Raw genomic sequence first — 22,762 nt, forward strand, 5'->3', positions numbered from 1 at the left:
ATCATATAATATCCAGGTGTGTCATCTAGAGTGTTTTAAATATGAGTTATTCAACACATGTATATTGAGTACCTACTAGGTACCAAGTAAGCTATTGGAGTTTCAAAGGTGAATAAGACAAATGAAAAAAACTGAATTATAATCAATTAAAAAAAATGCTGGGGCCCATATATAAAAACATAAACCTTTCTATGACAGTATTTCTAAAGGAAGTGCATATTCAACTAACATCATAGGATTCTGACCCACTTTGTGGCTGTGTTACTTATCGTAGGCCCATCAAGATATGGAAAGAGCAGTAGTTGTTTAATCAATTGTCTCATGCATCTTCAAATGTTTACTGTCAGTCTTTTTTTTACAGGTTAGATAAGGAGTAAAGAAACTATTTCCTGAACTCTCTGCAAAAAGAAGTCTCCAGCCAGCCTGGGGAAGGAGGGGGGCTGAGGCTAAAGGAGTGGGCGTGGCATTCAGGGGGCTCCCTGCTTTGGAGAACACATTAGGAAAGGAAATTATTTAGAGGGTCCCCACGTGTACTCTGATCTGTGGTGGCTGCTCTGATTGAATCCATTATGGGTAATTTCAGCAAAACCAATATCATAATTATTTGTAAATGTTGGTTTGCAGTTCAGCAGCAAGAGGCAGGTTGCTCCAAGAAAACCCCTGGGGTTAATTATACCCTCTGAGTTTAGCTTCAGCCATGAGTCTTATTTTCCCCAAAAATATTTTCTGTAAAGACTAAAACAGCGGTACCTTAAAAATGAACCTTGCCAATGACAAATATGAAATGTCAAGCAGTTCTGGTATTTTCTAGAAGAATGTGAATCGTGCATGCAAGAAAATAAAAAAGAATGCACCATAGAGACCACCAATGGTCAGAAATATTACATGCAGATCCTATGAATTCCTCTTATAAACCATAATTGAAATGCATATTTCTGGCCTTGCAGATTGTTGGTTCTTCATTGTAATTATTGTGCTACTGTGCCCTGAACCTGGAGTCAGCTTCGTCCTTCCCCTCCTCAGCAGAAGCTCTGGGGTCAGATCCCTGCTGCTGGGTGTCTGCATTCCACAGCAGGAGTGAGAGCAAGCTCGGGCAGTCAGGCAGCATTTGTGAAGTGTAGAAGGAAAACGGTCTACTGCTTCTTACTCAAAAAAGCCCAACGCCAGGAGCTGTATCTTCTGAAGGAAAGGCTAGGTGCCAACAGGCACCCCTGAGAAAGGATGGGTCAACCTGGCAGCTCCCTTCATCCACTCTGTGTTCTCTCGCCCAGCACTCGCAGTTATGGACATCTGAGATAAACCAATGGTGGATGTAGGGGCTGTTTTAGAACCTTTCTCTTTGTCTATCAAATAGGATTGTCTAGCATTAAAATTATTGTTTCTTTTGTTTATCTTAACTCCTGTTCCCACTTTTCACTGTTTTTAAAAGTCCAAAATGTACGATTTAGCTGTTTAAATATGAAGCCTATTTGATTTTTCCAATTCAGGAACATTCACAATTACATCAAGAGGTTAGAAGTTTGACTGGTCCTTAGGGGATCGGCAAATTCCTTAAGCGAATCAGGACTGAGAGCTATTAGAACACTAAGTCTCCCTCCCGAGACCCAACACTTAGCTCTAGAAGCCAAACAAGCCAATCTAACGTGATCTGTGCTGCATACATTCTTGGACCCTCGAACTGTGCCCAGTGTACGGAGAAAGGATGCTTAGCTCCCTGTGGCTAAGCTCACGGAGGCGTCTAGTTTACAAATCCCTTCTAGCATTGGATTTCTCAGGAGTTAGGAATGTGAATGTGTGTGCTGGGGGAGGGGTGGGGAGGAAAATGTTCCCACAAAATACAAATTAACCAGTCACAAATGAACTCTGACAGACCAAACCACAAAATACCAGTTCCCTTCTCATGGGTATCATGAAAACACCAACAGATTAATTGATCAATTATCTTTGTTTCATCATCCTAAAAAGAAAATATAACCACGAAGGTATGGCTTGTGGTTATGGGGCCGATCCAGGCTGAGGAAGTTATGACAGAAATAACTGCTATCACCAACAATTAACTCGGCTCCCGCCTCTGAGGCCACAAGGCACATGTTCTACATCACCTCCTGGAGGGCAGACTACTCCTGGGAGGAGCCTCACACTAGCGAACCCTGGGGATGTAGGCACTTTCCACAGCCCCCGTCCCTGTCCTCTGTCCACGGATCTGGGCCGACCCGTCACTGCCTGCCCTAGTCCCCTGGCGCTAGCTCCCCACCCTGGCAACCGGCAGCGCAGGGAGTCCGTGGCAACAGAGGCAATTAGAGCAGAAGCCCTGGTGGAAAGTGTATGCGAGCTGCCCGAGACCGTGGCCATCCGACACAGCTGTAAAAATAAAGGAGGGAGTGGAAGGGGTGGTTAGTGATGTTTCAATCTAAGAAGGAAGAGTGGGTGTTACAGAGTTTAGTTCATCAGAACCAGCATGTCCTAGTACGAGTCAGTGTCAGTAGCTAAATAAATAAAAAAAAAAGATCATTATGAGGGGTGGGGAGGGATCAATGCTCCGACATGCAGCACACTGAGGGGGTGGGTGGGAGTGGGGCAGGGGCTTCTGGTCACACACATGCTGGTGGGGGAGGGGTCCCATTTACAGAGTCCTCAGTAGCTGACGGAGTCCCTGGGGGAAGCAGGCCCTGCAGTGACACATGCCATGGTAGAAAGAAACCTGGGCATCTCAGGGGCATTGAGGTCCCCGCAGCAAACCCACTACTGGGCTCTCTGGCAGGTGCCTAAGCTTCCCTGCCGTGAGCTCCCACACGCAAAGCTCGGGAGGCTCAGGAGCCAGGAGTCGCTGGGGCCTGGTGCTCAATGCCTGTTCTCACCTCCCGTCTAATTCAGTGCTGCTGCGCCCAGTGGACACTGTGGATGGGAACCCAAGGGGACGTAGCTAGATCACCCAGCACATGCTAAGTGCCCCCCCCAGGCAATTTTTGCATCATGAACAGGGGACATTGGATTTCAGCAGTTGTTGGGTGTACAGCCCACTGTCCAAAAGACACCCTGCTCACTTACACCTTCGCATTTAGGTCCAACTAGTGCCCAGAGCAAGGAGGCAATAACCGCCCTGAACTAATAAGCTTTATTTCTCTCCCCCGTAAATTTTATTTGCTTTAATCTCTCCGTTCCCTTAAATTTTATTAATAAAGGCCATTTCCTGCTTCTCATCTCACTGACAAGTCCTTTGCCGGTCCCTTTGCCGCTGGCAGGGGAGGGTCTGGCTGTGGCATGCTACAGGCTCTCGGCGAATGTTTTAGTACTGGCCACATATTTACTGACAGCTGAGACCACTGCTAAAGTGTGTTTCTAGGGCAGCTGCAGGAAACATCTTCAAACATTTCTTCCCTTGCTGAATCCGTCTGGAGAGCTCTCTAACTAACCAGTGGATTAGTTTCTACCTTGTGAACGCTGTGCTTTGTTTCATTCTGAACTATAGCATTGCTCAGAAATGGCCAAGCTTGTTCTTCTTTTTTTAAAAAGTACATTTTTATTAATTTCAGAGCAGAAGGGAGAGGGAGAGACAGAAACATCAATGATGAGAGAGAATCATCAGTTGGCTGCCTCCTGCATGCTCCCTTCTGGGGATCAAGCCTGCAACCTGGGCATGTGCCCTGTCTGGGAATTGAACTGTGACCTCCCGGTTCATAGGTCGAAGCTCAACCACTGAGCCACACTGGCTATGCTGGCCAAGCTTGTTCTTAAAAAAGAAAGTAAAGGGTTTCGACTCAATGTCTGCTCACACTAAGATTTCAGAGGGAATGTCCAGGCTTTGTCCCAGTACATCAGCCTCTGAGCAGCCACCATGGTCTAAAGGAGCCTGATCCCCCTTGGGGAAATGATGAAACCACAATATTTGGGGTGGGACTTGGAGTTAAGAAAATCTTAGATTCCAACATCCCCTGTCCTAAGACTCACAGATTAGGATACTTTTTAAAGTATGTAAAATATATGATCCGATGTTTCACTGCTTTGGGAACATTCCTACTTAATGGGGACAATGTAAATATCAAATATCTCCTTTTTGGAAATAAGGACAGCTCTGATCCAAGACCTCTTTCCAGGAGTCTGGATGTAAATGGGACTAACTGGGGACACAGTGGCCATGCCTAGAGAGCCAAAGTCCTCCGAGGTGGTCAGTGTGGAGGGGGCGAGAGAGGGAACATCACAGGACTCACACACGTGGGGAGCACTCAATGAAATGACAGAGCAGGAGCGAAGAGCATGCGAGATGAGCTGTGGATGGGTTTGTTCCTGTGGATGTCGCCCAATCAGTTTTCAGAGAAGTGAGGTCAACCGGGGCCCTCGCATGCATGGGCACACTGGGCGTTACTGGGGTTAGTTTCGCTTTGGTGATCAGTGCAGCCTGTATGTGTCTCAGGTTGGGATTGGAAGAACATTTTCCGTGAGAGGAGAGCAGAATGCACATGACTCCCGGGGCAGGTTCTGAAATGGTTGTTCGCTTTCGCCGGGAAAGCTGTGAGCAGGGGCTGCCTTTCTCTGTAATCGTGAAATATTTTCACAAAGTCATGACAGTTGCAGTATTAACTAATTATTTTGTCACTGCTCTGTTCTTAATTAGCCTACAATTTTATCTCCTTTGCTGTAATGGCCAATCACGTGCTTCTTGGTCACACAGAGCTCTCCTGTCATGGTAACGCCAGATGACTTTGGCTTTGATTTGTCCCCCCTGCCCGGGAGAGGGTCGCTCTTGACAAGTGACCCCTCAGCGATCACAGCCAAACTGCTCTAGTTCAAAATTCTGAAGTCTCTCATCTCAGAAAGTCCTCAATTTGCATGAATTTAATGAAGCACTCTCATTGGTTTTAAGCAAACACAACCTTTGCAATTGTAGGGTTTCACTGTTGTGAACAAACACATTTTCACATTTTCATGTAACTACGACTCATTTTAGAGCAACTGTGGTTTTTAGAACTACTGGATAAAGTTAAACAACAATGTCATAAAGCTAATTTACAAAACTGCTTTCTGGGAAATAATTTTTACGAACTACCTGGTCAAAATTCAAGCTTGCAAACTGTGCTGTGGCTAAGTGGTTTTACTGTAGACAGCAGTTTGCATGGCCAAATTCTTAAAGTAAAATATTAAACCAAAGGCTGTCTTGGTATCAAATTGTCATGTTAAGGCTGCAAAGAATGAAGAATTCTGCCTGTGAATTGAAAACAAGAGGAACTCTCCCAAATGGCTTCGCTTAGGAAATCTGAGACGGGAAGCAATGAGCGGGCCCTGGGTGCCAGGCTGTGGTCCCAGATTTATTTCACTTATCAGAACAAAGAATTTTACCTTCTGTTCACCAGCGTGGACGACATCATCAGCACCATGCAAGCCACATGACAAAGTCACATGATACGCACGCACATGATTGGTTGAAAGGAAAGTGGAGAAGGTCACATGGAAAATACAAAAAAATTAAAAACTGATGTAAACAATGGGCAGGGAGAAAAATCAACAACAAAATCACAGACTAAATAAAAGGAGAAATCAAATTAAATTAGCAGCATATATAGGAAACATTGGGAGGACAGTAAAACTGCCCAGAAATGGAGAATCATAAATCATAAAGAGCATTTGGTTAACACCAATAAGCATTAGATACAGCTGCAACACTGCATATTAATAACACGTCAAGGAGCATGTAAAGTGGCTTTAAAACGGGGAGGTGTTTCTGTCAGGACCCAGCTGGCAGAGGCAATCCGGAAACTGCTGAAGGAAGAGAAAACGCAAGTCATTATCACAGGTTCCAGAAACATCTCGGCGTCCTTGGGGAACAAGGGCAGGGAAAAGAACATGGGTCGTGAAGGAAAAGTCCCCTGATGTTTAAGGCGTAGACTGAGCTCTGTGAGGACAGGCCGGCACATTACGTTAAGAGAAGTCGTTTCATGTTCCTTTGGTGCAGAGGAGGGGGCCTGGGCTGAGTGAGAGCCAGAGAAGGTAGCCCTGGGCATCTTTCCTCACTTCCCTACTCATGTGCCCCAGTTATCCCAGGGGCCATGACACATGGAAAGGAAGAGGCCAGTGCAGGAAGAGAACAGGTTTCCTTCTGGTGGTTGAGGCAATGGCTCCGTCAATATGAACGGAAACTAAACCCCTAACCCAAGAAGCTGAGAGTTTGATGTTCAACAAATGCTCAGCGTTTGTAGAGACAGTTAACTCTTTAGAACTGTGGCTGCATTGATAAGACACGTCTTGATTTTTACAAGGAAAAAAATAGTTTTCTTGTTTGGATTTATCCACATTCTTTTTTGTTCTATGTTGTGTTTACCCTCCAATTTGTTGCTTACATGTGACATGCATGACCTTGTTTTGTTAGAAGGCATTTTGGGTTTCCCACCTCAACTTTCATAGGCTGAGGGGAGTTTTGGGTATTGCCAGTTGGAGCTGGGAGAGGAGAAGGGCCAAGAAGGGAGGAGACAATACCACTCTGCCAACTATTTAAGAATATTTTGAGAGAAATGCTTTAATCAAGGTACGTGCTCCCTCGCTACTGTGAGCTGATAGCGTGCAAGCTTCTTACTGTCCGACACCACACAGGTTCTGCACATGCCCACCATTGGTGTCCTGCAGGGATTCTTACACCTGAGAAGTTTATCCTTTGATGTTATTTAGAACACCTTCATTCATTCATAATTGTGACTAGATCAACACACACACACACACACACACACACACACACACACACACAAACAGGGGACATTCTTTCATTCCAGCCTCATTGATGGACTGATGATTGGAGGATTTTGTGTGCTTCTAGCTGCCGTGCTGTTAGTTCTACTGCCATTCAGCTGTGCAGCATTTTGCCTTCCTGTTGAGCAATGCATTCATGCTAAATACAGGCTGCTGCCCAATTGTGACTGTCTTTCCTTTATCTTGGTATCCACTGGGACCTACAATTTGGGTCAGTAGTCAAGTGGTTTAAAATAAAAAACTCAAACTTACTTCTCGTTGGATGGCACTACGAAGCATGTTATCTCTGGGCAGAAATGCCTGATATTTAAAAATTAAGCATATGTCAGGGGAGAAACACCTAATTCATCCTTAAGGAAAAATCTGGATCCAAGATTGTATTTTACTTCCAGAGAAGATGGACCTACGGTGAGGCACCTCAAATATGACAGGACTTGTGCAAATGTGTAAGGCGGCCTTCTCCCCTGCGCCCAGCACACACACTGCACACAGGAGAAGGGACGGGGGGGGGGGGGCATCGTTGTTAGAAGAAGAAAGGTGCTGTTAGTTGCATTCCTTTTCCAAATGCAAGAACCCATCAACCCATGTGAGCACAGTTCATTTTCACCCACTCTGCTCTGCTGATGAAATGAAACTTCAAAAGCGTCAGGAATTAAAATTCACTGCAGCACACACACAAAGAGAACACCAAGAAAACAGGCCCTTAGCTATGCTCTGCAGTAGGAAAAAGCACCATTTCCTGCAACGCAGAACCAGGACAACCTTTTCTTCTCCCTTCAGTTCTGTGTGGGAACCCTGGCCCGGGAGTGGGAGCGGTGCTGTGCATACCGGCTTTCCCCTCACCCAGCCCTGCTCATGGATGGATGCATGCCACTTTTCAGGGCACTCAGAAATGTTATAAAATCTAAAACTCTCACACAGCTGAGGACCCACACTGTAAACACACACACACACACACACACACACACACACACACACACGCACATGCACACACACATGCATATCTACAGCTGATCTGTCAGGGGATTTAAGGCCTAACCATAGCGCACTTCATTTGAGTTTTAAAACGACTAGCTTGGAGCATGTTATGGCTGTGATGAAGTGCAATATTTTCCACAATGGAAAAGATGATATGGTCTGGCCTCGACTCTATCATCAGGAGATGAATTCCAGAACTTTCATCGGGATGCTCAATACACACACTTGAGTGAGCCCGGTTATGCGTTTTCTGGCCACGCCTTTCCTTCACTGGGAGCGCCCCTCCTTCCCAGGTGCTCTGTGGACACAGTTCCCCCACTGGGCCAGACACAGGGGGCAGGCTGTCAGGACTCAGCCATCCTCTTTCTCACCCTCTGCCTTTCTCCAAATAGCCACTCTCTCCTACTCCTGCCCTCGTTCTCTTCTAGCTACTGCTATATAAGCGTGTAGCGTGTATGCATGTGTGCACACGTGTGTGTGTGTGCGTGTGTGTGTGCACGTGTGTGTGTGTGTGTGCATGTGCGTGTGAGCATCAGTGGGGAAGGACAATGAAAGCTGGGAAGAGATGCTGTTCTTTTGTCTTGTTGGGGTTTCTCTAATCCTTTTCTAATTTTGACTTGAGGGTAAATGTTGAAAAGTTTCCTCATGCACAGGTATTGTTTACATAATCACCCCAGTTCCTTGGGTGATGCCGGGTCTGCTCTCTTGGCCAAGCAGACAGCATGCTTAGAAAACCACACTGGTGAGGAGCGGCCATGCATTCACACTGTTGCTTTAGTACAAGGGCAAACCATGGGCAGCGCTGTGACCCAGAAGTCAGATCTGCAACAAGCAGCAATCTGGCCAAGGGCAGCTCAGCTCCGTACTCACTAGATGATTCTGTGGTTGTAAGGGCAGGAAGAGGCCAGGTTGCTATGGAAACAGGAAGGACAGAAAAGGCTCAGAAAGGTAAAGGAGGAAATGGCCATAAATTCGTAAGTGTGTCTATACATTTAAGGCATTATTATTAAGAAAAGACAGAGATGGTGAAGGAGATATGCTCTCGCTTTTTTCTTCCCCAACTTCCCAATGTGCATCTACTTTAAAGAGATTATCAGAGATCTTGCTGACAAATCACTCTCACATTGAGAAATAATATAACCCTCATTTACTCTTACCATGAATTACAGCTATTATGTGCCGAGCCCTGTGTTTTTCATACTTGATCTTTAATTCTCACAAATACCTACAAGGTAGGTAAACCTGTCCTTCATTTGAGAGGTGACAAATCTGAGGTTTGGGGAGGCGGAGTGACTCATTAAGATCATGGGGCTGTACTGGTACACAGAGGTGGCAGAGCTGGGACTTGAACCAGGCTGTTCCCAGCTCCCGAGCGGAACCCCTGCTGCTGCGGTACACAGCTTGGAACGGCCAAAATGGGGTGGTGGGCCTGCTCCTGACTCAACCAGGTGCAACAGGAGGCTTCTGAGCGTGGGCGGAGTCACCTCCTGTGGCTGTGCCCGAAATGCAGGGACTTCTGAGGTCCAAAGGAGAACTCAGCCAGCCAGTGGCACACCCCTGCCTGCACCCTGTCTGCTGCCTTGGGCGCGGGCTGGCGTGTCACTCTGGGACTCACTCAGCAGCTGTCTCGCTTTGCTCATTCCCTCCAGAAAGAGGTTCAAAACTCTACACAGGGGTAGGCTCGGAGCTCCCTCTGCTGTGGAGGATGCAGGGGACACAGGGCCAGGGCCACCAGTAAGTAAGATTGTACGAGCGAGGCTCAGTCAGGATGGTAAAGGCTGGGACTGACCAGGTGACATCACTGTCAGGCTTAGTGGCACTGCTCCTGGGCGGGCAAGCACAGCTTGTGAACACTATGATGCTTTGTGGGAGTGGGGAGGGGGAGAGCAAGTACCCATCCTGGTTTATAAAGGAGAGAAAACGCCGGCTGTGGAGGTGAATAATGTGCCGAGGCGCCTACGGCCTGGCACATCTGCAAGCAGACACTGCGTATTTTCCCACAAATATTTATGAGAAATGTATGCATTTATGAAAAAGGCAAAAGGTCTAGGCTTTGCTTTATAATTTCAGTGTCTGAATCCAACTGTGCCAATTAAAATGAAAGTGAAAACACAACACCCCCGAAGCATTTCTTATGAGCCTGCAGATAGAGTTTTCTGGGCAAATTCCTTTGGCCTCTCCGAATATCAGCTCGGGGCCAGCTCACTAAGCAGCCAGCACTGGGCCAGGGCCGGGCTGCAGCGGCCTCAGGAGCCTGCCCGCAGCATTTTCGGTCCAGGACCTCACCCTTCACTTGCCTCCCCTCGGGGAGTGCTGCCGCCCAGGAATCGGGGAGGCCCTGTGTCTATTTCTCTTCTCATTTGCTTCTCTACAACCCGGCACTGCTTTCCGCCACCAGAGTTGAATTATCACCTGGTGAAGGTGATAACACTAGGCAGACCCACTGTGGCTGGTGGGAAGCAACCTGCAGAGAGATGGATGAAGAAAATGATACTCACTATCTGGGTGAGACAATGGGATGGGAGTGGAAGAGCTAGCAGGAGCCGCTGAGAAAAGAAAAATGAAGGTGAAAAAAAGAGATAAAAGATCATCAAGGCGTACAGATACTGCATGAGAAAAACGGGAGAGCCAACCCTGGGACATCAGTACAAGAAGCTGTAGTGAGTTAAAATGGGCAAGAAGAACACGGTGCTCGAGAACAGGTGGCTGGAGGACCAGCAGAGAGCAGGGCTCTCTGACTTCAAGCCACAAACCTGTGTGCCTGCCACGCCTGCAGCTCAGGTAAGGGACTGGGCCAGGAACAGCTGCAGAGGCCTTCTACCCTGCTGAAAACGGCCAACTCAGCAGGGCAGCTGTCCCGAGGGGAGTGGAGAGACAGGAGGAGAGGAAAAAGAGAAGACTGGCTTTTTATTTTAGGTATCTCTATGTGTGTTTGTATACTAGTATACACATATATTTCTACTGACACATATATTTGTAGCAAAACCTCTATGTCTCTCCCTAATTTCAATGTCTGAGTAAAGCAAAAATGACGGTCCTACTTATTAGTGTTTACTACGGAGCGAGGTTCATGATTGTTTGGCATCTGGATGAGAAAAACCTCTGCTGTCCTCCAAAAAAATCCCTACAGAATGTGATTCTCTGGATGCTGCTTTGTGTATGGAGAGCAATGCAAATAATACTGTTATTCTCCCTAAACAAGTAACTCTAACCAATGTTAGCACAGAAAACGGGTAGATGCACCCAAAAAAAACATTTGGACAGCTCTTCAGTTTTCCATTGGCAAATCTCCCCAGCCAAATCACAAAACAAAGTCGCTCGGAGAGCTGGATGAAAATTTGGAAAAACATCACCGTGTCCTCAACATTGCCTTGGTCTTCCTTTCACCTTCCAGATGAGGGGACCTCATTAAACCATGCAAGTCCAATGTCACTGGGGTCAGAGCAAGGTAGGCTACTAACTCATCATGATTTGACGGTCTGGTTAATTCAGGTAAAAGTGTATCTCTTTCTCTTTTATTTTTATTTTTTGGCTCGAGTTGTTTGCATAATTGTCCATATTATTTTGGCAAAGGGATAGAGTTATATGTGCTTTAATCACAATATATTACAATGTATTTAACTTGCACTTGCAATGTGTCATCTAGGGGGCAAAATGTGAAAACTAAAATCTCAAGATGCCTCTTAAAAAGTAGAGACTCATTCATATATAATCTTTATGCCCTGAAAGAAATCATTTACTTTGCTTCATGGTACAGAAGCAATTAAGAGATTATATTCAGACAATGAAATTCTGAAGGTGAGGCTCAATCATGAAGAATAGATTCATAATAAATTGTGACATCATCTCTTCAGGGCCTCAGCTGCTCTTATAGGGAAGTGCTCACTCCCCTCACCCCCCAAAGCAATCAGAGGTTGTCAGCTTTTCACCTGAGAGTGTCTTAACAGCATGAAGACATTGGTCCTAAAAATACATGTGACAGAGGTACTTTCCTAGGTTGGAATTCTATCTGTTTGTTTAAAGTCATAGCTTCCTCATGACCTTTACACACACATTTATGAACTGCACACAAAAGCCTCCAAACAGGTGAGCCATGCTTTCTAATCCGGCAGCTCAGAAGCAGGAGTCCTTGAGTTATTTGTGCTGTCTGGCTAGTTCCATCTGCTCATCCCTGCTTTGACATAGTCATGCCTCTGAATGTGAAGAAGTCTATTATGGAACTGAGAAAGCAACCCCAATATTGAGACATCTCAACGAACTTCAAGCGATAAGCTAATGTGAAATGCACTGGCTCTCGCCTAGAGCTGGCAGCAATGGCTCTCTGTCCATTGTGCTGGCTCTGTGATCCTGTACCTTCTCTCCCTTGGGGTGAGGGTGCACCCAGCACCTAATTCTGGGGCTGTGTGTAGTTCTCCTTGTCTAAAAGAAGTTTGCCTTTTAGTTTTTTAAACTGTAATTTTATTAAATGATTGAGAACACTGACTGTTCATGCTGCTAGCAATGCCTGCTACTGCATTACCCATGATCTACTTGGAATGGAGAGCTGACCCCATCATTTCCTACAGGGCCTCCTGGGATCTTTGTTAATTACCTATTTTCATATATCAGACAACAAACAACAAGGTCTGAAGGTCTCCTTTAAAAAAAAAAATTGAACACGGACTTTCAAAGCAGCATCTGCTATGGGAATTCTCACCTTTATAAGGACTGAGCTGGCAATGAATGAAAACCACTTATAGACTTTGAAGTTCAAGGCCAGTGACTCCAATTCAGTTCTCAGAGCCCAGTTACTGGTGAGAAACTCAAAAAGGCCTCCCCACAGCCTCCCTCTCAGCAAGGTAACTAAGCCCACAGGGAGTACTGATAACCCACATGGAGTACTGATAACATCTAGAAGAGCAGGAACCAGAGACTCAGGCTAAGGACAGTGTCAGGACCCGGATGGTGTCACACCCAGAGTGGTGCCTGCCTTCTGCAAGCAGCTACCGGCCCAGAGCAGACAGCTGTCAGTCCCACCTCACAGCTCCACCCCTTTCTGTCTCCTGCCAGAACTGGTTCATTCAAGAGCCACGTCTGCTGATATAGTTAATTTAACACTTGCTGAAGATCTCAGAACGCCTACACCGAGCTACTTCGTTTCTGCTGTTGCTGCAATATTTCTGAATTCATTTTTAAAAGATAAGCTTCCCTGAGTGTCTTTCAGGAACTAGGAGCTTTTTATGAAAAGAGTGTTCAGCTTTCTGAATACCTTTCTTCCAAGTCTCTCTGGGTAATACTTCCCCCCACTATTCCGAGCACAGCCTAGAAAGAAGGGGCTGGGCTGCAGGGACTGAAGTGCGGGCATCCGTGCAGGCAGGGAGATCGCATCACAGCTCTGCTCCCAGAAGGGGGGCCCAGCTTTTTGCCACCCTTGCTCCCTGTATTTTCAGAAACAGCTTATACAATTAGGGGTCCTTCCCAGGGAGAATCACCCCTCTCTACATGCTTGGCGATAGAGTTACTAAGTAGCTGGATAGTTTTCCCAGACATAGAAATGGCAGTTGGCAAGTACCTCCTGCTAAGCAACAGGGTTGACTGAGCTGGGGTCTCACTCTGGGCAGCCGCCTGCAGGACGTGCCGTGGCTTGGAATCCAACCTCATGCTACGCTTTACAACTGCAGCTGCCGCCCCACCAGCCCTCCTGGCGCCCTCCAGCTGCCGCCCTGACAGACAGAACGAGGGCACGAGGAGCTCAATTCTCCTATCTCCTAAAAGCAAATGTGGAAATCCTTTCAAATTCTCTTTCCTGTGAAGGATTTTGAATGGCGGCCTGGTGATGATGTGGTCACTTTTCTGGCATCCTGGCTAAAGGTGAGGCGGGGCTCTAGTGTGTTATTAAGAGACCACCTGCAGAAGCCCACTACGCTTGGCTTGGCAAACATCACTGTTGCCACAGCGTAAGTGCCACACACAGAAATTAATACATAAACACAACTTCAAAACACACAGAAGTTTCATGCTCTGAAACAGGAGGAGGGTTAGCTTCCGGGAGTAACCTATGGACATTAACCGGCGCACAGCTAGGCTAGGTCAGTGTGGTTAGGGTCCGGACAGCAGCATCTACTTCAGCCTCTAGGGGACAGAAGGGACTGGAACTAAATTAAGAACTGGGACAGAGATGCTAATGCCATGGGAACAAATAGCAAGGTATGAAGAGGCACTTACGTGGAACAGGGGTATCTGCATTTCCCATGGATGGAACACAGACGGAAAGAAAAGACAAGAGACAGACCCAAGGGGGGAAAAAGATGTAAAAGAAATGACTAGGATCCGCAGAACACAGGGCACTGAAAACTCAAATGATCAAATTACTTCACATCCAGAAAGAAGCTATTCCTGTGGGGGGAGATAAGACAGGCTTTCTACTTCTGGGAAGAGTCAGGTCCCCAGCTTCAAAGAGAGGGAAGCAAGGATCCCCGTCTGCTTTCTAATTCCAGGAGTCAGCAGCCCTGGGGCTCTGGGACCACTTGTGGAGTCTGTTCTCCGGCACCTTCTCCGGCGGGGTCTCCTGTTCCTCCCAGGGCGGGCCTGTGGAGGGCTACCTAGAGCAGGGCTCGCCCCAGAGCTGCTGTCCTGGGGGACGAGGGAAAGGAAGGCAGGTAGAGTGAGGGAAAGTGGGGATGACAGAGGGAAACAGAAATGCATTCCTGAATGCAACCAGGAAGAAGCACCTGGAAGTTTGAGAAGGAGACCCTGAGGTGCGCTCCTGGTGTGGAAAGGGAGGGGAAGCTGAAAGTCAAAGGCCTCCGCGTCCTTTTCCCTTTGCTTTGCTGGGATTATGCCTCCGCTCCTCTGTCCCACAGCACCCCCGTTAATATCTCAGCTTTTCTCTCTGTTAATATCTTTGCTGCATCAACAGTCCCACAGCTCATTATGGGAACTGTCACTGTCGTTACCCTCGCCCTTCAAGTCATAGGTGCTGAGGGCCTTTGTGACCTGTGTCAAAAAGCAAATCCCCAGCCCCCCACTGCACATGCCCTCTAACAACCCCAGCTGTCAGTCTATGACAGTGTCACCAAGACCCCGAGAAAGAGGATAAAGGGACTGGGTGTCAGTCATCACTGAGGGCCAGAGAGCTGGGAGGGGGGAGCCACCTCCAGCAGAGGCATCTGAAAGACAAAAGGCTGTCATCTGGACAATGGGCGGCCAGCTCAGGGTCCCCCACGGCCCCAGGAGAAGAGGGTGGGGGGGCGGGGAGGCAGGGCAGCCGACTCTACTTACGGACTGGCTGCGTCTTGAACTCGGAGGCTGCGCTGATCTCACCCAGACCTTTGCCGTTGAGGGCTGCCAGTCGCACCGTGTACGTCGTCTCAGGCTTCAGGCCCATGATGGTGACGATGCCCTCCATGCTGGCTGTTGTGAGAACATGGAAAGGATCACAAATGATAAAAAGCCTACCGGTGAAATGGTGCAGCCGCTGTGGGAAACACTACGGTAGGTCATCAAACAATTAAACACAGAATTATCATCGGATCCAGTGATTCTACTTCTAGGTCTACACAAGGAAGGATTGAAGCAGAGACTTGGACAGATATCTGCACACCCACACTCACAGTAGCCAAAAGGTGGAGGCACCCAGGAGTTCCCGGACACATGAATGGAAAAACAAAATGCGGTGCACACGTACAATGGAACATTATTCAGCTTTAAAAAGGAGTGAAATTCGGACACGTACTACTCAAATGCACCTCAAGGACATTATGCTACGTGAAATGAGCCAGACACAAAAGGATAAATGCTGCATGATTCCACTTATGCGAAGTACCTAGGAGAGTCAACTACAGAGAGACAGACAGGGGAGTGGTGGCTGCCAGGAGCTGGGCAGAAGGGGAGGGGAGTTAGTGTCTCATGGGTACAGGGTTTGGGATGATAAAGCTCTGGAGATGGACCCTGGTGATCGTTGCACAACAATGCGACTGGATTTAATGCCACTGAACTGTAACTTAAAACGGTTACAATGGTGTATTTTATGTTGTATATATTTTACTACAATAAAACATAATTACATGCGGAGCAGGGCCTCGCCAGGTTGTCACACCGAAGCAGGGCTTCTGCGTGGCAGGTGGTTGAGATGGCCCCTCCATCCTGCAGGGTCATGGGAACCAGGTTCTGAAGTGCCAGGGTACAGAGGCCAACAAGTCTACGTGAGACGTGACTGTGTGTGCCCTAATTCGATGTTGCAGCATAGGAACATGAACAGATGGCAGGTGACGGCACCTGGCCACACTCAGTAGGTGAGAGTGGTATGCTACCCTACCCTATGGGCAGTCAGAGTGCCCGGATCTGGTGAATGCCCGGTGAATGTGTGCCCAGCACCAAGGGACTCCTCATTCTGAAGGAAACAAAGACTTTTCCAGACTCACCTTCCTTGGCATCGTACCACTTGAAGTGCCACATTTCCTCGCCCACTGCTTTCCACTCAGCCTTGTATTTGAGGATGGGCACCCCACCTGTGGCCTCTGGCTCATCAAACTGCACCTGTGCTGTGCTAGAGTATGGCTCCACCTGGTCGATGGATGGTGAAGATGGGGTGTCTGTGGGGAGAACACAGATGAAGGCCCAAGTGAGCCTCAGGTAGGACACAACTCGCAATTACGTCTCTGCCGTTTCTGTTCTGTCTTGAAATCTTGTTGCCTGTATCCCATCCTCCTAGCCCCCCTCCCCATACAATTCTCTCCCCACATGCTCTATGCCCAGATCCTCAAGCCTCTATTGTTCCCTGATTCCTCCTCAGGCTTTGCTGACCCAGAGCCTTTCTTCTCACTCTCCTGGCATCACTAAAGGACACAAAATGGGCCAGCAAGCGTTTTAAAAGGGTGGTGCAGCCGTAAGGGGTGCTCACCTGCTTGGACAAGGATGAATTCCAGAGACTCCTGTCCAATGCGGTTCACTGCGGTGCAGTTGTAGTTTCCAAAATCATTTTCAGAGTCCGGGGTCACCTTGAGAGACAAGGAGCTCTTGGTTTACATGCCCATGGGATGGTCACAGCCTCAGGCCCTTATTTTTTGGATTAAATTCGTAAAGAATAGAAGTAGTAAAGTAGGAATCATTGGCTCCACCCAAGCCTTAAGCCAGAGAGAAGAACAGAGAAGGGGCCGTGGAAGAGGACACTCTGCCTTCCAGGCCCTGGTGCTGCCCAGGAGACACAGGAAGGAGCTGGGCTGAAGCTGGAGTTCTTCGAGTTCTTCTCCAGCTAACGGCTCCCAGCTCAGGACATGCCAGAGAAGCAAGAAGGATTTTAGCTGCACTCAGGAGCCCATCTATAGTCAAACTGCCTTTTCCACCCTGCCGCTGGCCCGAGCCCCGCTCACCTCCAGGTAGCTGGCAGAGGGGCTGTTGTAGATCTTGATATTGCTGTAGTTGGAGCTTGGCAGCAGCTGACCATCTCGGAACCACGAGATTGTGGCACTGGGGTAGGCAAACACCTCGCAGGTGATGTTCACCTGGTTCCCCTCCCAGGTGTACACAGCCACGGGGCCCTGCAGCTTGGGGGCATCTGCAATGAGTGGCAATGACTGTCAGGAAGCCTGCCACTGTCATGGAGCCCTACAGATGCTGTCTCCTGGCACTGGGAGGGGGGTGTGCCCTGAAGCCGGGCTATGCCAGGGTATAGTAGAGGTCGGGGCTGTTCTGGCAATCCTGTGAGCTGACGGGAAGACAGAGGACATACAGCGGGTAAAGAGGCTGGGGATGGAATGAGGAGGTGACCTGGGGACCCAGGGAAAGGGAGTGGAGCTTGCCCGGTGCAGGTTGGGTCCTAGCTGCACTTTTCCCCGTCCATCCCAACTCTCCATGGCCCTCCCTCCCAGGTCTTTCCACAGTGATTCCTCACATTGTACTTCGAGGTACATGGACTGGGAGTCCTGGCCGATAGTGTTGCTGGCGGTGCAGATGTACTCTCCAGCGTCTGTGTACTGGATGCTCTTCAGGGTCAGGGAGGACACGCGGGCGTGGCTGCGCACCACCATGTGCCCATCCAGAGTCTGCCGGGAGGGAACAGAGAGTGTCAGAGTCCAGGGCAGGACGGGGGCTAGGAGACCAGGCCATCGCTTGTGTGACCAGTCTCACACCCTCTCCTCTCTCTGCCAGTGTCTAAGTCTCACTTTAGGTTCCAACTAGAGGGGGAGACTGCAGAGAGCACCATGGGAACTTGGGTGTACCCAAAACAGAAATGGACTCAGTTTATGTCAAGCAGCCTAGCTGTGTGCCAAGACTGGTGTGGCTCAAGGTCCCTCAAGATGATTTTGTTTGGCACGTCTCAAATGGAAGCAAAGCCCTGAGCAGCAGATATTCCAGCAGAAACCGCTTTGCCTCATGGGATTCTGGGAAACCTGTACTCCCTTCTTTTCCTCCCAGCAGTCCACCCATCTGCCAGTGCCACAGTGCATGCACACTGGATGGGAAATCCGAGTGTGCCAAAATGCAAAAAGTTATATAAGAAACCCATATTTATGCAGAGGCCTCACTTTCCTGGATGCTTAAAAGTAAAATTATTTTATCTTTTAAAAAGCCCAACAACTCAGAAGTCAGGAGCTGCCGAGCTGGAAGGAAGGGTAACTGGTTCCTCTCTCCAGGGACAGTGGTACAGAGAGTCCCAGGTAGATCTGGGGTCCTTAACCCCACAGTCACCCTTGATACTATAATCGGCTTTCTGAGTCTTAAGAATTACTGGCCAAAAAGGAAATAAGCATATGATCCCCAGGCAATGGGTCCTGGAATATCTCCCTGTGTTTCCCCCCTTGACACTCTAGGTCAGTGATGGCGATCCTATGACACGGGTGTCAGCACTGACACACGTAGCCATTTCTGATGACACGCGGCCGCTGAGGCGGCCGCATGCCGAGGATGAAACATTTACGAAATAATGTTTTTTCCTCAAAGTGACACACTACCCGAGTTATGCTCAGTTTTTTGGCGAAGTTTGACACACCAAGCTCAAAAGGTTGCCCATCACTGCTCTAGGTGAATGGTTCCTGGTCTAGGAAAAGTCTGGGCATTTGCCCAAGTTCAGATCCTCCAGAAGGTGGTAATCTAAAGGAGTCTTCCTCTTCAGAGGCTGGGCCACACTCTTATCTCTAGCATGTAGTATTCTGTAGAGATGGATGGGTGAGTGGTCTGCATTTGTATGGCATCTGTTAAGCAATGGGTTTGGGCCTTTAAAGAATATAACAACACCCGGCTTCAGATTCTTTCAATGTGCTGTCTTGGAAGCCCCAAACCCAGAATTGCACGTCACACAGCAGCCAGTTTGGGAAGCTCAAAGCAAGGCAGCCCGGGCCTGTGAGTGGCTTCAGCAGGTCTGTCAAAGACGTCCCTGTATCATCAGAGATAGATTTAGTCCAGCTCAGCCACTTAAGCCCCATCACATTTCACAACCATTTCATGAAATGGTTATACTGACAGCTGTACTTTTTTCTCCCCTTCTAGCTGGTCTCTTTCTTCAATTTCACTATCTGGAAATCTTTCTAATTTAATGATGTCAACGCACCAGTAGATGGCCCTCTGTAAAGAATTCTTATTTTGTAGGGGCTCAGGAACAGGATTGATGATGGGATTATTTTCAGATGCCCAGTTCTCTCTCCGGGGGACACAGTTAGTGTGACTGGGCCCTTTGAAATGTTTACTCTGGCACCGGGACAAAGTCCGGGAGTGCCACCTACAGCCATGCAGACCAAACGTTGCACTGATAATTCAGGCTCGGGAGGAGAAAGCAGATGAATTCTGGGCAAGAAGGAGAAGATCATTATGGCAAGAAGACCCTGTTTTGCAAGAGTATGAAGGGCAGTTATAATTAATCCTCTCATCGAGACATTTTTGCCTTTCTTCTTCCAGGTGAAAGTGAGAAGGCTTTTCAGAGCTTACAGAATGAAATTGGCCAGAACCCAAGCTGCCTTCTGGACTTACGCTCTTCATCTGTGAGTGAGACAAATAGGCGGGAACGGAACTTCTGAGCCCCAAGGTGGCACTCATTTGAAATTCAATGATGTCCAGAGTGAGATACTGAAGATAAGGACACTTCTGGAAAACCGAGTGAGGTATTTGCCTTGCTGACAATAAAGCCATTACTTCCGCTTATGATAATAATTCACTTAACATCTTCTTAATGCTCCCTGATAAACCTCAGCTCCTCCAGGTCTAGTTCAAAATGACAGGGAAAATGTACAAGTCCAAGCAGAATGAGATCTGTAGCTGCTCAGAAGTAGCTAATAATTGACCCTCCTCTCCCTTCCCCAGTCCGAGTGGGTCCAGGACTTTGAAGCAATAAAACACCCAGCCCGTGACAGCACTGAGCGATTCCTGTGCCCCAGGAAGGAGCATTTCAGTGAGATGTGCACTGAACTGCAGTCCCTCTGACATGAGAAGGTCTGAGGCAAAGAGAACTGATAATGAACTGGAGCTGAGATGGCAGTGTGTTCATGTGCAGAAACTAACATCAGCGCCTGGGGACAGGCAGTCCTCTTCAAATATTAAACAGCATTACATATTTATAGCCATGACCTGAACACATGAGTTACGTGTTCTGAATAATTATCATTTCTGGAAGACTAAGAGGAGAGATAATATAACCTATAGGACTGCTTGCTAGATTCTACTTTTATAGCATCACAATACCAAAGTTTCATCTGGAGAATAGACAAAAGCTTTTTTTTTTTTTCCAAAAAGTATTCATAGATTAGGTCCTTGAACCTCATCTAAAGTATACTGGTTTTTATTTCACTATCTGTCACTCAGTTGCACAAATCAGGTAAAAAGTGATACTCATGACCTATGAGCAGGATCTTGGGGGTGTAACAATTAAAATCAAAAGATGAATATTTAGCTTCAATTTTCAAACTAAGTCCCAAATTACCCCAAATGAAGCAAGGAATCAGAAATTTCAAAGGCTAATGGCTACCAACTTTAAAAAAAACCCATAAAGCCATTTGAGCCGAATCATTCTAAGCTCATCAATTTAACACTGTGAAAGTAGCATAGACACGTTTAACAGTTTGGGAGAACCAATGAGACATGTCATTTGCATTGCTTCAAGATGAGATGTAAAGTCATCATTTACCAAGACCAATCATTATAAAATAAGCGAGCAACAAGATGAGTTGAGCTGGAAGGGAAAGGGCCAAGTGGGTTTTAGATCACTAACCCCGTGCCTTTATGATCCGAAGCCACATCAACCAGGTGAGAGTAAAAAAAATTCACCATTTCACAATGATGGGCCTGGGAATGGGGAGATTTAAGTGTAATTACCTGGATGTGATTTTCCCAGCACCATCAAGAGAATAAGATCCAGTCTTAGAAAACAATAAGGATTTGTTCACCCACTCCCAACACAGCTTGCTTGCTCACCCTAAAATGACACTATTGCTAAGTAACAGCTACCACTACTGACCTATTCTTTAATCTAAGTTACTAATTAGTTTAGCGTGTCTGGTTGTTAACTATAATGGTGAGTTAAACCACAATGCTTTCAAAACTAAGGACTGGCTAGTGGTCAGGTAAGCTATACCTCTTGCTTCTCTGGTCGAGTCCACGAAGCCTGGAGAGAACAAGATATAAAACACAACAAGAAAGCAGTAAAAGTTTACAACATTGCTTTAGAGAACTGATGAATCACACTGTACTCCGTGCACATGCAGCTTCTTTCCAATTCAGAACTTTTCCAAGGCCCACTCTCAATGGTGTGCTTATTACCCAGCTTAGTCAAGGACTTGGCTTATCTTCAGCTCCCCCCACTTCACCCCCACCTTATGCACATTAGGCTATATCATTCAAAGGTATAGGCTTCCCTCAACTCCAATAGACATACACACGGACACCAGCAAACATATTATAGGCTGCTCCTAGACCAGAATGTCTTAATGTCCCTCGTAGTATCTGGTGACACTACTAGTTCTAACCATATAATTTATAGATACTTATAGAGTGAGTTTCCTCCTTTGGATTTTATAGGACAGCTTATCACAAATACACTAATGCCATTTTGTGCTCATGCATTTTATAACTCTGCATGCATACTATAAAAAAACCAAATTTTTAGTTTTTTTTAAAAAGGAACAACAACAAAAAAGCCTAAGACACATTAGGAATGAGAAGTATGAAGTTCTTAAGACTATGGGTCAGGAAGCCTGGAGGATACTACACTGAATGCATGTGGGCTCCAGCAGGCTCCATCTTCAGCAAACACGGCACTCCAAAGAGTGAGCCAACTCAGGGAAACACAGGTTGGGTCTTTTCCTACCCACATCTATATTTAAAATTTTTTTTATCTGGCACGTGAGCATTTACTCTGCTTACAGTTTTTCTGTTTTCATATTGGGAGTCAGAGACATCATACCTGCATCGCTCTTTCTATTGGATGGCATGACTGACTGATTGTCCCTGGTGTTCAGATAGAAACAGAATAGAGAAGATGCCAGACATAGCAATGCAACCCAGCGAATGCAAATGAGTTGGCAAACATTTAGTAGGGGTCCACTAAATGCAAAGAACTCCTGTGAGATATGAGGATGAGAATGCTAGATTATGTCACATGAAGAAGAAAGTGAGGACAGAGGAACATGCATAGACCAAAGAAGCAGTGGGCCAACATGTCAAATGTTGTTGCCAATTCCACATCACTTAGAAGCTGGTTTGTCACACACCAGGGCTGCTTGAACCAAGATAGTTTTTTAGGAGCTATGTCTATGGAGTTGTTTGTTTTTCAGATCTGATTTTCTTGTGTCTCTCCCAAATTCTTATGGTTTTGTGGCATTTAGAATAAGCAGTTGCTAGTAACACAATTATTTTAGTTGCTTGACCCCCCAATAACTTGTGAAGGCATGTGGCCTGCTTTAAGACAACCTGATATGCAAATACACAATAAAATAAATGAGAATATGACTAGAACTATTCCAAAAATTGTTAGCTCCATGTTTTTTTTTCATATTCATGTTTTATTACCTTACAAATCTTCAGGAATATGTATATAAACTAAGGTGGAACATCCCTTCACTATTCTAAAGTATTCCCTGCTAGA

The 22,762-nt window shown here is 46.9% G+C and overlaps 1 protein-coding gene across 5 annotated transcripts in view; it reads right to left on the bottom strand.

Moving 5' to 3' along the window:
* Positions 1-22,762, bottom strand: part of NCAM1 (neural cell adhesion molecule 1) — a 326,355-nt gene that overhangs the window by 24,357 nt on the left and 279,236 nt on the right. For all 5 annotated transcript variants that reach the window (XM_079788753.1, XM_079788752.1, XM_079788751.1 and 2 more), the window contains exons 9-13: positions 17,585-17,735; positions 17,064-17,248; positions 16,595-16,691; positions 16,116-16,286; positions 14,974-15,105 (exon numbers count right to left, since the gene is read on the bottom strand). In XM_079788753.1, the coding sequence (XP_079644879.1) occupies positions 14,974-15,105; positions 16,116-16,286; positions 16,595-16,691; positions 17,064-17,248; positions 17,585-17,735 (736 nt within the window). The remainder of the gene's footprint in view (positions 1-14,973; positions 15,106-16,115; positions 16,287-16,594; positions 16,692-17,063; positions 17,249-17,584; positions 17,736-22,762) is intronic.

Source organism: Cnephaeus nilssonii, assembly GCF_951640355.1.
Source record: "Cnephaeus nilssonii genome assembly, chromosome: 13".
Classification (NCBI taxonomy): domain Eukaryota; kingdom Metazoa; phylum Chordata; class Mammalia; order Chiroptera; family Vespertilionidae; genus Cnephaeus; species Cnephaeus nilssonii.